The following is a 15358-nucleotide window of genomic DNA, read 5'->3' on the forward strand; positions in this document are numbered from 1 at the left end:
AGAACCATATGTTCTTTGTTGAACGCAGTTGCCTTATCTATTCCTTGATGTACAAGATCCTCCTTGATTGGGTTCTTGTCTACCTTAACAATCTCATTTCTTTCCATTTCTTACTATACTTTCTATACTCTAACTCCACTTAACCACTTTTAGTTTGGCAAATAAGATGTGGTACCTCACACTTCCTGCCTTTGCCTATAGTGTTATCTATGTTATCCAGCAAATGTGGACCCTCATAACTCATTTCAAATGTTTCCTCTTTGGTGCTAGTTTTATTATATTATTATTATTATATATTTTATTATTATATTCCTATTCTTCACCCCTTCCTGGAACTCTGCACTTTGCCATGTAAAACTTCAGTGCCCCCACCCCATTCTGACTCAGCTTGGCCATGTGTCTTGCTTTGACCAACAGGATGTTAGCAAATGTGATATAGCAAGGGCTTGAAAAGTTTGTGCAATTGGGCTGTCTGCTCTGACCATTAAAAGAACATTCCTCAGTTAGCCTACTGCAGGATGAGACAGATGGTGCTAAGTCAGGTTGCCCCAGTCATCCCAGCCAAGGCAATGCTAGGTCAGCCAAATGCAATCCGACCCCTAGACACAGAAGCGACCCCAATCAATATGAGCAGAACTGCTTACATAGTCCGCTAATGTGAGTAACACCAGCAGAGGTCAGATCAGCTGAACCCACTCTCAAGTTGAATACTGTTGATGTTTGTTGTTTATTATGGTGTATTACTGTAGCGACAGGTAACTCATATGGACTTCCCTGACTCTCCAAGGAAAAGTGATCACTCTTGCATTTTTGCAACCTCTGAATCTTGTACCTTTCTCTGTTACAAAACGTAACGCATATTACTATTATAAATATTTATAAATGAATAATATGATTACTTGTTTTTATGTCTAGTTGTCCTTCTAGGACTGACCTTCTTGAGAACAACATCTTTGTGAGGGAGCTGAGGTGATATAGTCAGAATAGCTTGGGCATACCTATTAGTACAATCATTATGGAAAACAGTATGATGGTTCCTCAAAAACTTAAAATTTGAACTATCATATGATATAACAATCCTGCTTCTGAGGATATAGCCATAGGAGATTAAATCAGGATTGCAAAGAGATATCTGCACACCCATGTTAATTGCAGCATTATTTACAACAGCCAAGATATGGAAACAACTTAAGTGTCCACTGATAGATGAATGGATAAAGGAGATGTGGTATATATTTACATGGAATATTATTCAGCCACAGGAAAGAAAGAAATCCTGCCATTTCCCAAAACATAGGTAGACCTTGAGGGCATTATGCTAAGTGAGGTAAGTCAGACAAAGACAAATACTGTATGATACCACTTATATGTGGAATCTTTTTTAAAAAACTCAGTTGTAAAAACAGAGAACAGAATGATCATTACCAGGGGCTAGGGGTATTGGAGATGTTTTTTGAGGGGTACGAACTTGCAACTAGTATATAAATAAGTCCTGGAGCTCTCATGTACAACACAGGGATTATAGTAAAAAAGATATTATAAACTTAAAAGTTGCTAAGAGACTAGATCTTAACTGTTTTCAACACACACACACACACACAAAATAATAACTATGTGAGGTGATAGAGGTGTTAGCCAAGGCTACTGTAGTAATCATATTGCAATATGTAAATGTATCAAACCAACAGGTTGTGCACCTCAAACTTACACAATGTCATATATCAGTTATTTCTCAATTAAAAAAAAAAATTAGTGTGTGCATACCTTAGTTAGAATCATAGCTGTGCAATTGGCAAACTTTCTGAGACTGAGTGTCTTAGCTGTAAAATGAGGACAGTGGCAGCAACTTTGCAGCATTCTCGAGAAGATAAAATGAAGAAATCTGTATAAAGTAGCCAACCAGTTCAATGTATGACACTCATCAAAGGGCTCAATAGATCGAAGGAATTAATGAGCTGATACTTTCACGGCAAAATTCTTAGAATGAGCATACCAAAAATAGAAGGTCCTTTGTCTCATTACCAGTTCCTAACGCCACACCAGCTGCCCGGGGCATTCTGTAGCCTCTAATTCCATTTATTACTATGGAAGCTAATGTTTCAATTTACTGACCTAGATTGTACAATAAATAAAAGTACCTCAGAGGATCATCTTTGCAATTTAACATCAACACGGCTGTTAAATGCAGTTTATTTAATCTCTTATCTAAAACAAAAGTTGCAGTTTGGCACATAAATCTGCTCTTTCTGCAGCTCTTCTGAGACATGTGGCCTGTGCTTATTTGCTGGTCTTGGGCAGGCTCGGTAGCCTCGTTAGTAGGCTACACTCCTGCACAATTAAGAAACAGTTTCACAAACTATATAAATGTCTAACCAATGTGCTGTATACTTGAAACTAATAATAAAATAAAATAAAAAGCTAAAAAGCAAAAATAGGTACTCACCTCTCTGGAGGCAGGTAACCCTCTTCCACAGCTGCTGCAACAGTAAAAGGCAGAATGAAAAAGAGCTGTTAGCAGCAGCTTGATTAAAGCTAATTATGTTTGTGCAATGACCTGACCCCTGGGGAAAAAATGTGGAATGGCAACTCACCTGTGCCCCAAGCCTCCCCTTCTCCTGGCACCCAGAGGAACCTGTCCTGTATTACAACCCTTGCCTACACTTCATGGTGCTTAATCATGAGTATTAATCTCCTGTATTAGATATTGACCTCCTGGAGCACCAGCATTTCTGTTGGGTCTCTCTCGATCTCTTGCGTCTATCACAGGGCCTGGCAAATAGAGTGTAACTGCTTGACACATGCTTAAAATAACGATAACATTCATTTATTGAGCATTTACTGGTGTGTCAGGAAGTTTCGTCTTTCCATGCCTCATCTCATTCATTTATCCTCACAATAATCCTATGAGTTGAGTGTTATTATCATCCACATTTACAGGCAAGGACAACGAGGCTCAGTGAATAATATGCCCCAATTTAAATACTAGTGAGTGGGGAAGCTGGGATTTACAAAGCCTGTTTTATTACAAAACATTTAATACTTTGTTCTATGTTTTCTGACAACCCTCTTCCCTTTCAGAGAGATGGCCTAAAATATTTAATGTTTATAAAAAACATATTTTGTCTTCTCTGATATGAAGGTGGCCATGTTATTAAAGTATACTTACAAGAGCTCTATTTCTCTATATAGAATTTTCCAGTTTTAGTAAATATGCTACTGAAGTAAGCATTACATAGAATTCTCTTTTAGATAAGACTTAAGATGACTTATAGCAATTGTTTTCCAAATGTGGTCCCTGGACCAGCAGAATCCCCTGGGAACTTGTTAAAAAGGCAAATTCTCAGCCCTCCAATTCAGACTAACTGAATCAGAAACTCTGGAATTGGGGTCCAGCAATCGAAGTTTTAACAAGATTTTGATGCATGCTAAAGTTTGAGAACCACTGAATTAAAGCAGTCAAATGAGCAATCAATGAACTAAGATTGAGCTCTCTTAGTATACCACCTGCTGGCACTCATGGCCACAGTAAAACAAATGTTAGCACAGCACTGTATATCACTTTAAAGTGCGGGTTCACCTCATGTTTCATTAAAGCAAACAGAAGCAAAGGTGTTTAAAATGTCAACAGGATCAGAATGTAGTGGGGGTAGAAAGGGGATGAGAAGGTATTTCTTTACCTAGCAGAGGAAGACACAATAGCACAGAAAAATGGCTTCCAAGAAAGCTCCCGTTCCTAGAAAGAACCATGGGGGACAGGGGTAGGAGTCCTTCATTTAATTATTGAAGGCAGATCACGGAGGCCTGAGGGACCCTCGTGTATCACAGGTCAAGTTCACACCGACTTCCTCCCTTTGCACTCCCTCCCCCTCTTCTATTGCACCAGATCTGTTGACAACACAGGCTTTATAGGAAACACAAAGGCTCTCTGCCTCCCTGCCCTGCTCCTTTCTGTTTTCTTCCTCTTGGACAGATTCCCAGTGATCAAATGCAATGCTCTGAGCAGGCTGGCTCAGCAGCGATAAAGGGCCAAGAAGTCCCACAGATTTGTCATTTCACAGGCAAGCTGCCACGGCCTCTATGTGAGAATAAGCAGTGATGGATGTCCAGCCCCACGTGAAAGCAGTTCAGTATTGTCACCTGGGAACTGAAACAGAGAGGGAGGTGACTGGGGGATACAGGCGCTGGGGCCGTGACTCCTGCTGGTTGGCTGGCTGCGTGTGGGGCCCTGTGCATTTCTTTACCTTCCTTGCAGGTCTTGGGAACACCTGTCTGCCTCTGGAAGGCCTGGAGGTTCACAGCTGGGGGCTTCGGTGGCTTTGCAGGAGGAGGACCCAGAGAATCCATGGAAGGCAGTGGCTTCGTTTTGGCAAGTTGGTGATGCTTGACATCTGCCTGTTTTTCTGAGCACAAACAATCTAAAATGTAGGTTATTATTATTTCCATTTCATGGCTTAGCAGGTGAAACTGACTGGTTTCCTTGCTTTAGTCTCACTCTCTTCCAATCTATCCTCCACCCCATAGCCAGAGTGTCCAGATCAAAAGGCAAACCTGATCTTGTCACCATCCTGCTGCTCAGAAAGAATGAAGCCCAATTTCCTCAGCATGACATTCGTTCACTCCCTTCTCTGGCATTTAAACGGCACATGGCCTTAATTGACATTTCTGGATTCTTTTCTAATATTTTACCATTTTACTTCCTCGACTTGAAGCCCAAACATCTTTTGCTCACACTACTGACACCTCAGTTCCCCAGATTTGATTTTAAAAGCCTTAAAAAGGCATTTATCCAAGATGTTGTTCATGCCATTCCCGGTTCTAGAATGCTGTTCCCTCACTTCTCTCTTGCCCAACTTTCCCTCTTTAAGGCCCTACTCCAATGATACCTCCTCTAGAAAGCTCTTCTTGATTTCTACCAGAAATCAAGGACAGAATCAACCACTCTGTTTTATATTTCCATCACACACTGTTAACACCTCTCCAGCGAGATATATTAGAAGCGTACGTCTATCTTCACACTGAATGTAGGCTCCTTGTGGGCAGAGACCGGGCCATACTGATCTCTGAGCACCAAGCACAGGGCCTGCTTCAGAGGAAATGGACAGTGACTATTCCCTGAAAGAGTTCTTCAGGCACTTATGACGAGCAAATAACATCAGTGCTATAAAGAGGAGTAAGAACTGATCTCTGATTTCCAGGGCTCTGCCTAGGACAGGCTTCAAGGCTTACTTTGGTACATGGGAACCTGTGGATTTTGAGTCCCTCCAGGACAGTCTCTATTTCATATATTGTATCCTTCTGCACTAATAAGCCAAACTCCAACAGAAATTCCAATATTACATATGAAAATAGTATCTGACTCTTACACTGAAAATATCATAAAACCATACATTACCCAAGTGCCCGAATTTTCGGTTTACATAATATAGTGGTTGACCGCATGATAAAACTAAAGTTGGCTAGTGTTTCCCAAATACCCCAGTGCGACCTTCTCACAGCCCTGCTGACCTCTGCAAGAAGGGAAGGGGGCTTCCTTCTTCTTCTCCCATCCCAAAGGGGTGGAACCAGCTTGGTATATCTCAGCAATGATGAGAAGGCCGATGTGAGGAGAGAGTAGAGTGTAAGAAAGGTAGGCAAGGACCAAATCACATGAGTACTTTAAGATGGCTGGAGTTGAACTTGAGCAGGAGACTGATGTGATATAACATATGCTTTAGAGGATCACTGCACCTGCTAGGAGGAGAATAGAATAGAAAAGGGCAAGAGTATGGAAGCCAGAAGACCAGTCGAGTCCTTGTTGTGGTCCAGATGAGAGAAGATGGTGGCATGGACATGGGCAAAGAGTAGAAATGGACAGAACTGAAGGGATTCAGAATGCAATCTGGCGGTAGAAGCAAGAGCTTGCTGATGGATTGGATTCAAAGAATGAAACGGAGAGGAATAGAGCATGGCTCCTAGGTTTTGGCCTGAGCAACCAGAAGGATGGTTGTGCTGTTTATCAAGACAGGGAAGATTTCATATAATTTACAGGAGAGCATACCAGGCTCTACGAAGTTAGATGTCCCAAATTCATGTATCTTATAAGATGTAGAGCTAGAATTCAAATCCAAGTTTGCACGAACTGTCTCAAAATATAATTCCAGGAGATTAATCGCTTTACCAAAATCTACAATTACAAGTCAGCAGATGGGCCTAGAAACCTGTGTTGGAGTTTGGAGCAAACATTGCCAAGGTCACATATGTGACCTTCCCAAGTCAGCAAACTTTAACTCAGAAAAAAAAAATTAACTCTACCCCTAGAACTGTGGGGATTAGATTTCTTACCTGGGGCCTGGCTGCTGAGCTCCTGCTCATAGATAGGCTGGCAGGCATTCGCTGTTGGGGTCCTCTCAGGATTGGGGTGCTCTAGGCTCTTCCTTTCATGTTGAGCAAGTAGAAAAGTGGGAACTTCAGAGGCGGCACGTAATTTTCTTTGGGCCATCAAATGCCTCTTGGAGGGAAGAGTCTGGGTTCCTTTTATTTCTAGCTTTTTCCTGGGCTCCTCTGGAGAAAGTCCCATGCTTTTCTGTTCTTCCAGGTGGAAGATGCTACTGCCACAACTGGCAAGGGGAAAGCCTGATGACATCTCATTTTTCTGAGATGAAACCTTCTCCCAGTTCCAGAGCTTGTCTCTGAAGCTACTTGTCACAATTTCTTCCTTACTGGTAGTCTTAGCATTTAACTGATCCATGTTTAAAAGCTGAGAAGCCGTCTGTGAATTTACTGCAGAGCCATTAGACCTTCCTGGAGGTGTTAGAGAATTAGAACATTTATGACTCTCACTCTTCTGGGCAAACTTCATTTTCTGGGGTTTAAGAGGCTGGGGTTCACCACTGGAACAATATGGTGGGAGCTGACTATAGTTAGATGAGAAGGGTTTCCCATTGGCCAAAGTCCTTGTTGTCTGTGTGCTTCTAACATTACCCTTTTGAGAAACACCTGCTGAGATTTTAATAGGTCCTGGAAGAGATGGTACATCGAGATTTTGAAATTTAGCTCGGAGTTCCTTGAAATTTCTTAATCTTTCCTAAAGCATAAAAAGAAATAGAAATGTCTCATTATTTTAGGAAAAAAGCAGCATAATTAGCTGACTTCACTGTGCACACTAAGGGGCCCTAAGTGCTGATGTAAAGCCATCATTCACCCATTGAGCTATATCAGCCAGCAATGCCATTGTCTATGTGAGATGGAATAAAAACAATTATTTCCTCTTTGAAACACTTCAGATATGTTTAATTTCTTTGCATATATAAAGAACTCTTATAAAAGAGATAGTATTTATTGATAATAAACCCCTCGATACAAACTTATTTGTATAGGCAAGCTCCCTCCTGCTAATACAAATAAGTTCTAAACCCCTTAGTTTGACCTTCAAGGTTCTTCACAATGTGGTAGACTTATGATCTCCAGCCACAGCCCAGCAAATACCCTTAAACCAAATAGGATTATTTACAGTTTTCCTAGAAACTTTGTACTCTCTACCACCTTGACTTTACTCGTGTGTTCTTGCTTCACAAAATAAATCAACTGCTTTCTTGTAACTTCAACGCCCACCTTCTTAATTCCCCTGGGGATGACAGCACTGACTTCTTCCATGCCTCCTTGGTACTTCCACAGCAATTTATACTTTGCTGTTCAACTTAACACCATTGAGTGGAGAAAAGAAAAAACTTTGGTACTAGACAAGTTTTTGTTCAAATTCTGAGTCTGCTCTTTATCATCTAGGCAGATATTTTAGGAAACTTGGTGCAGTCTCATTATAAAAATAAATTGCCAAGTGGTAGAAGGATGAGGGCTACCACATGTAAAGTGTTCGTCACAGTGTCTGACACACAGTAGTAAGCCTATGATAGATGAAAGCTATTTGTAAGAGGCTAGAGGATACTCTTATATTTTTTATTCCCCTTGGGAGATTGTGTTCTTCCTTCTAAATTTGGCTCAAATTCATTATATGAAAATAATGGTAGGAATAGCAGCTCGACCCTTGGGGCGGAGGAAGGGATGTGCCCAGGATGGTACAGTGAGTTGGTGGTCTAAGACGGTAGAATTAGACTTGACTCCTGCTTGGTGCTCTTGCTACTGCTCCCCCCATTCTCTCACTAGACCTAATTTATTTTTGACAAGTGCACTTTGTTATCCTTTGTCTTCAAAAGGAAGAAAGGGATGGAGGTAGAGTGTGTGAGAATGTTTAATGAAGCCATTTCAAAAAGTAAGAGCCACTATCTTCTCCTGATCATTGAGGGGCTTAATTTTAGGTACACAGATAATCTCCATGCTAGTGACTTCTGATTTTGCAAGCTGAGGGAATGTTGGGTGACCTTTTCTCACCATGTTCACAGTTGACTCATGCCTGCTCTCTGAAGATTTAGGAAGGGAGAAAACTTGAACAAGAAACATAAAGCAGATGTCTGGGAGCTTGCTTACATGTTTAGCTCCCACTTCTCTCCCTCTTTTTCATGCTGTCTCTCTTTCACAGACACCCACACACACACCCATGTACACATTTATAGCTTTCTTTGTAAATTACCAAGGGTTGATTTCTTATATTTCAACCAGCAGTCAAATTAATTCCATTATACTTCCTCTCTCCAGATGAGGTAGAACCAGATCTGAGTATGAAGTTTAGCTTTGCCACTTTCTAGTTGTGTGTCTTAGATAGCTCACTTAACTACTCTGAGCCTTGTTTTCCTCACTATAAAATGGGATAATTCTACTAACAGTTAAGGGTTATTGTAAGGATCAAATGAGATAGTAGAAATACATCCTCAGTAGTTAATTTTTTTTTTGAATTGTGGTAACATAAACAAAACTTAAAATTTACCACCTTAACTATTTTCAGTTAAGTGCACAAGTCAGTAGTGTTAAGTGCATCCACATTGTTGACAAAGTCTAGAACTCTTCATCTTGTGAAACTGGAGTTCTATACTCATTAAACAACTATCTGTTCCCCCTCCCTCCAGCCCCTGGCAACCACCATTCTATTTTCTGTCACTATAAACTTGACTATTCTAGGTGCTTCATAAAAGTGGAATCATATGTATTTGTCCCTTTTGTGATTAGCTAATTTTAGTTAGCATATTGTCCTTAAGGTTCATCCATGGGATAGCATATTGCAACCTCTTCTTTCTTTTTAAGGCTGAATAATATTCACTGTATGTGTATACCACATTTAGTTTACCCATTTATCCACTAATAGACACTTGGGGTGCTTCCACCTTTTAGTTATTGCGAATAATATTGCTAAAAATATGGATGTACAAAATATATCTTTAAGACCCTGCTTTTAATTCTTTTGGTTATATCCAAGACGGGCAATTGCTGGATCATATATGGTAATTCTATTTTTAATTTTTTTGAGAAATCACCATTACATTTTCCACAGTTACTGCAGCATTTTACATTCTAAACTGGCACATGGGTTCCAATTTTTCTACATCCTTGCAACACTTTTTTTTTATGGTAGCCATCCTAATAAGTGTGAGGTGGTCAGTGGTTAATATTTTTTTTAAAATATAATGATAATTATTTTTAGCTCTTTACTATATGAAGCACAGAGAGTCCCAAAGAGGAGGAATCCAAAAAAGCCCACACTAAGACACATCATAATTAAAATGCCAAAGGTTAAAGACAAAGAGAGAAACTTTAAATTAGCAAGAAAAACGCAATCACATACAAAGGCGCTCTCAGAAGACTGTCAGCTGATTTCTCAACTGAAAATTTGCAGGCCAGAAGAAATAGGCACAAAATATTCAAACTGATGAAAAGCAAGAACCTGCAACCGAGATTACTCTACCCAGCGAGACTATAATTTAGGATTGAAGAAGCGATAAAGAGCTTCCTAGACAAGAAAAAGCTGAAGGCATTTATCACCACTAAACTAATCTTACAAGAAATATTTAAGGGCTTCTTTAAGTAGAAAATAAAAGATCAAAAATATGAATAAGAAAATACGGAAAAGAAAAAATCTCTCTGATAAAGGCAAACACTTAGTAAAAGCAGTGGATCAATGTACTATAAAGCTGGTACAAAGGTCAAAAGGCAAAAGTTGGAAGATGTGTAATTACAATAATAAATTAAGGGATACACACAAATGCAAAACAAGTAAAAAATAACAACAAAAGCATCAACGTGGAGGGGTGAGTAAAATTGTGATTTTAGAATGTGTTTGAGCTTAAGCAACTATCAATTTAAAATAGACTGCTCTAAACATAGCTTGGTATATATGAAGCATATGGTAACCACAAATCAAAAATCTATTAGAGATATACAAGAAATAAAGAGAAAAGAATCCAAATATGACACTATCAACAGTCACAAATGTACAAGAGAGGGCAGCAAGAGAATAAGAAAAGAGAACTACAAAACAATCAGAAAGTAGAAATAATTACATACTTATCAATAATTAATTTAAATGTAAATGTACTAAATGTTCCAGTCAAAAGACATAGGGTGGCTGAATAGATTTAAAACAAAATAAAACAAGGTTTATACATATGCTGCCTGCAAGAGACCCATTTCAGACCAAAAGACGCACACAGAGACTGAAAGTAAAGGGGTGAAAAAAGATGTTTCATGCAAATGGAAACAAACAAAACAAGCTGGGGTAGCAATATTTATATCAGACAACATAGACTTTAAAACAAGGGCTGTAACAAGAAACAAAGAAGGGCATTTTATAATGATAAAGGGATCAATCCAACAAGACATAACTCTCATAAACATCTATGCACCCAACGTAGGAGCACCTAAAAATGTAAAGCAAATATTGACCAACATAAAGGGAGAGATTGACAGTAATATAGTCATAGTAACAGACTTTAACACCCTATTGACACCGCTAGACAAATCTTTCAAACAGAAAATCAACAAGGAAACAGTGGCCTTAAATGACACACAAGACAAGATGGATTTAACAGGTATTTTTAAAGCATTTTACCTCAAGCAGTAGAGTATACATTCTTCTCAAGTGCACATGGAACATTCTCCGAGATTGACCACATGTTAGGCCACAAAACATGCCTCAGGAAATTTAAGAAGACTGGAATCATATCAAGTATCTTTACCAACCACAGTGGTATAAAACCAGAAATCAATTACAAGAAAAAAACTGAAAAAGAAACACGTGGAGGCTAAATAACATGCTACTAAACAATGAATGGGTCAACAATGAGATCAAGGAAGAAATCAAAAGATACCTTGAGACAAATGAAAATAAAAACACAAAATCTATGGGACACAGTAAAAACAGTCCTAAGAGGAACATTCATAGCAATACAAGCTTACCTCAAGAAACAAACAAACAAAAATCTCAGATAATAGTCTAACCTTACACTTAAAGGAACCATAGAAAGAACAGCAAACAAATCCCAAAATGAGTAGAAGGAAGGAAATAATAAAGATTAGAATGGAAATAAATGAAATAGAGTAAAAAAAAAAAAATAGTAGGTCAATAAAACAAAGAGCAGGTTCTTTGAAAAGATAAACAAAATTGATAAACTTTTAACCAGACTCATCAAGAAAAAAGAGAGAGGGCTCAAATAAATAAAATCAGAAATTAAGAGAAATAAAAACCAAACACCACAGAAATACAAAGGATTATCAGGAAATACTGTGAACAATTATATGCTAACAAATTGGACAACCTGGAAGAAATGAATAAACTTCTAGAAATATACAATCTCCCAAGATGGAATCAGGAAGAAAGAGAAAATCCAAACAAAAAGCTATTAATGAAGTTAAATTAGTAATCAAAAAATTTTCAACAAACAAAAGCTCTGGGCCAGATGGCTTCATAGGTGAGTTTTACCAAACATTCAAAGAATTAATACCTATCTCTCAAATAAATCCAAAAAACTGAAAAAGAAGGAAGGCTCCCAAGCTTATTTTACAAGTTCAGTATTCCCTGATACCCAAACCAGACAAAAACACTACAAAAAAAATTATAGGGCAATATCTTTGACGAATATAGATGCAAAAATCCTCAAAAAATATTAGCAAACCAAATTTAGCAATACGTTAAAAAAAGCATACACCATGATCAAGTAGGATGCAAGGCTGGTTCAATATCTGCAAATCAATTATTGTGATGCACCACATAAACAAAATGAAGATTAAAAAAATCATATGGTCATATCAATAGATGCAAAGTGTTTGACAACATCCAATATCCATTTATGATAAAAAAAAAAACAACTCTCAGAAAAGTGGAGATGGAGGAAAGATACCTTAACATAATAAAGGCCACGTATGACAAAACCACAGCTTAATATTATAGTCAACAGTGAAATGCTGAAAGCTTTTTCACATAGACCAAGAGCAAGACGAGGATGCCCACTTGCACCACTTTTATTTAACATAGTATTAAAAGTCCTAGCCACAGCTATTAGACAAGAAAAAGAAATAAATGCATCCAAATTGGAAAAGAAGTAAAACTGTCATTTGGAGATACCATGATACTCTCTACAGTGAGCTCTAAACAATCCACCAAAAAACTATTAAAACTCATAAATGCATCCAGTAAAGTAGCAGGAAACAAAATGAATATTCAGAAATTGGTTACACTTTTATATGCCAATAATGAACTATGAGAGGGAGAAATTAAGAAAACAATCCTATTTACAATTGCATCAAATCAAAGAGAGTAAAATACCTGAGGATAAATTTAAGAAAGGAGGTAAAAGTTCTGTACTTGCAAAACTAAGACACTGGAGAAAGAAATTGAAGAAGATACACATAAATGAAAAGATAAACCATGCTCATGGGTAGAAAGAATTTAGTCATTAAAATAATCATACTACTCAAAGCAATCTTTAGATTCGCAGCAATCCCTATCAAAGTACCAAGGACATTTTTCATAGGACTAGAATAAATAATTCTAAAATTTATATTGAACCTCAAAAGACCCAAATAGACAAAGCAATCTTAAGAAAGAACAAAGTTGGAAGTATCATACTACCCAATATCAATCAAATAGCAATCAAAACAACATGGTAATCACACACGCGCGCGCACACACACACACACACACACACACACAGAGTATTGGAACAGATTAGACATTCCAGAAATAAACCCAAGCCTATGTGGTCAATTAATCTATGACAAAAGAGGTAAAATAAACACACACACACACACACACACATATACACAGTGATGTAAAGATAGTTTCTTCAATAGTGTTGGAAAAACTGGACAGATACATGCAAAAGAATGAAATTGGATCAACATATATAAGAATTCAAAATGAATTAAAAACTTAAATGCCAGACTTGATACCATAAAACTCCTAGAAGAAAACGTAGATAGTAAACTCTTTAACATCATTCTTAGTAATATTTTTTTGAATATTTCTCCTTGGGCAAGGGAAACAAAACTAAAAACAAACAAGTAGGACTACAACAAACTAAAGAGTTTTTGCACAGTGAAGGAAACCATCAACAAAACAAAAAGTCAACATACTGAATAGAAGTTATTCACCGGTGATACATTCTATAAGGGGTTAACGTCCAAAATACATAAAGAACTCATACAACTTAACACCAAGACAAACAATCCAATTAAAAATGGGCAGAGGACCTAAATAGACATTTCTACAAAGAGAACAGATGGCCAATAGATGAATGAAAAAGTGCTCATTATCACTAATCATCATGGAAATACAAATTAAAACCGCAATAAGATATCACCTCCCACCTGTCAGAATTGCTATCATCAATAAATTAACAAACGAGTGTTGAGAAGGATGTGGAGAAAAGGGAACCCCTGAGCACGTTTTTGGGATTGTAAACTGGTATAGCCACTATGGGAAACAGTATGGGGTTTCCTCAAAAAAATTAAAAATAGAACTACCACATGACCCAGCAATCCCAATTCTGGGTATTTATCTGAAGAAATCCAAAACAGTAATTTGAAAAGATATGTGCACCCATATGTTTACTGCAGAATTATTTACAATAGCCAAGATATGGACGCAGCCTAAGTGCCTATTAATAGATGATTGGAAAAAGAAGAGGTGGTACATATATACAATGGAATACTACCTAGCCATAAAACAGAATATCTTACCATTTGCAACAGCATGGATGGACCTAGAGAGTATTATGATAAGTGAAATAAGTCAGACAGAAAGAAAATACCATATGATTTCACTTACATGTGGAATCTATAAAACAAAATAAATGAACAAATGAAACAGACTCAAATACAGAGAACAAACTGATGATTGCCAGATGGGAGGGGGGTTGGGGAGCTGGATGAAAAAGGTTATGGGGACTAAGAAGCACAAGTTGGCAGTCACGAAATAGTAACAGGGAAGTAAAGTACAGCATAGGGAATATAGTCAATAAAATTGTAATAACTATGTATGGTGCCAGGTGGGTACTAGACTTATCAAGGCAATCACTTCATAAATTATATAAATGTCTAACCACTATGCTGTACACCTGAAACTGATATAAAATAATATTGAATGTCAACTGTAATTGAAAAATAAAACAAAAATTTAAGAAAGAAGTACAAATTGGTAGTTATAGAAATAGGTATGGGGATGGAAAGTACAGCAGAGGGAATATAGTCACTAATATTGTAATAACTGTATGTAGTGTCAGATGAGTACTAATTTGTAAGTTTTATAAATGTCTAATCACTGTGTCATACACCTGAATCTAATACAATATTTTGTCAACTGTAACTGAAAAAAGTGTTTTTAAAGGCATTTTAGGAATTGCTGGATAGTGTTGTAATTAGATTCCAAGTGCAACCTTTATACATTAGCTTTTAAAAGCTGCAAGTCAGGAACTTTTACATTGAACAGAAAAAGAGACTAAAGTATTTAGTAAATTAAAAGACAGTTTCACATCTCCTCCTGCCTTGGGACATCCCAATTATGCTTCATATTTTTCTTTTTGTACATAAAAGACAAGGAAAGGTCTTAGGAATGCTTGTTCAAAAACATGGTGATCGATTTGGACTTTTAGGCTATTATAGTCAATAGCTTGACTCTGTGGCAAAGGAACTCCCCTTTGCCTGAGAGCCATTGTGGCTACAGATATGCTAATGACAGATACTGATGAATAAGTTTTAGGTTTCCCTTTGACTATATTTGTACCTTATGCTGTAAAGGCTTTGTTGTGGTCACATCATACCCAACATTTGTCTGTGATTAGACTAACCTCTTATGAAATTTTAATATTGTCTCTAACGTTACTATTTCTAAATGTAAGATTTCAAATCTGGTACCCTTGCTTCCCTGGCTGGCTGATAATTCTGATCATGACTGTATTTACTCACAGACCAACTATTAATGCTAAGTACTGATTTAAAA

General features: G+C 37.6%; 1 protein-coding gene across 1 annotated transcript in view; it reads right to left on the reverse strand.

Moving 5' to 3' along the window:
- Positions 1-7072, reverse strand: part of FYB2 (FYN binding protein 2) — a 67803-nt gene extending 60731 nt beyond the window's left edge. The window contains 3 exon segments of the mRNA XM_025051993.1: positions 2444-2477; positions 4242-4400; positions 6322-7072. Coding sequence (XP_024907761.1) covers positions 2444-2477; positions 4242-4400; positions 6322-7072 — 944 coding nt within the window.
- Between the last annotated feature and the right edge of the window lie 8286 nt (positions 7073-15358).

This window comes from Pteropus alecto, unplaced genomic scaffold (genome assembly GCF_000325575.1).
Source record: "Pteropus alecto unplaced genomic scaffold, ASM32557v1 scaffold25, whole genome shotgun sequence".
Lineage (NCBI taxonomy): Eukaryota > Metazoa > Chordata > Mammalia > Chiroptera > Pteropodidae > Pteropus > Pteropus alecto.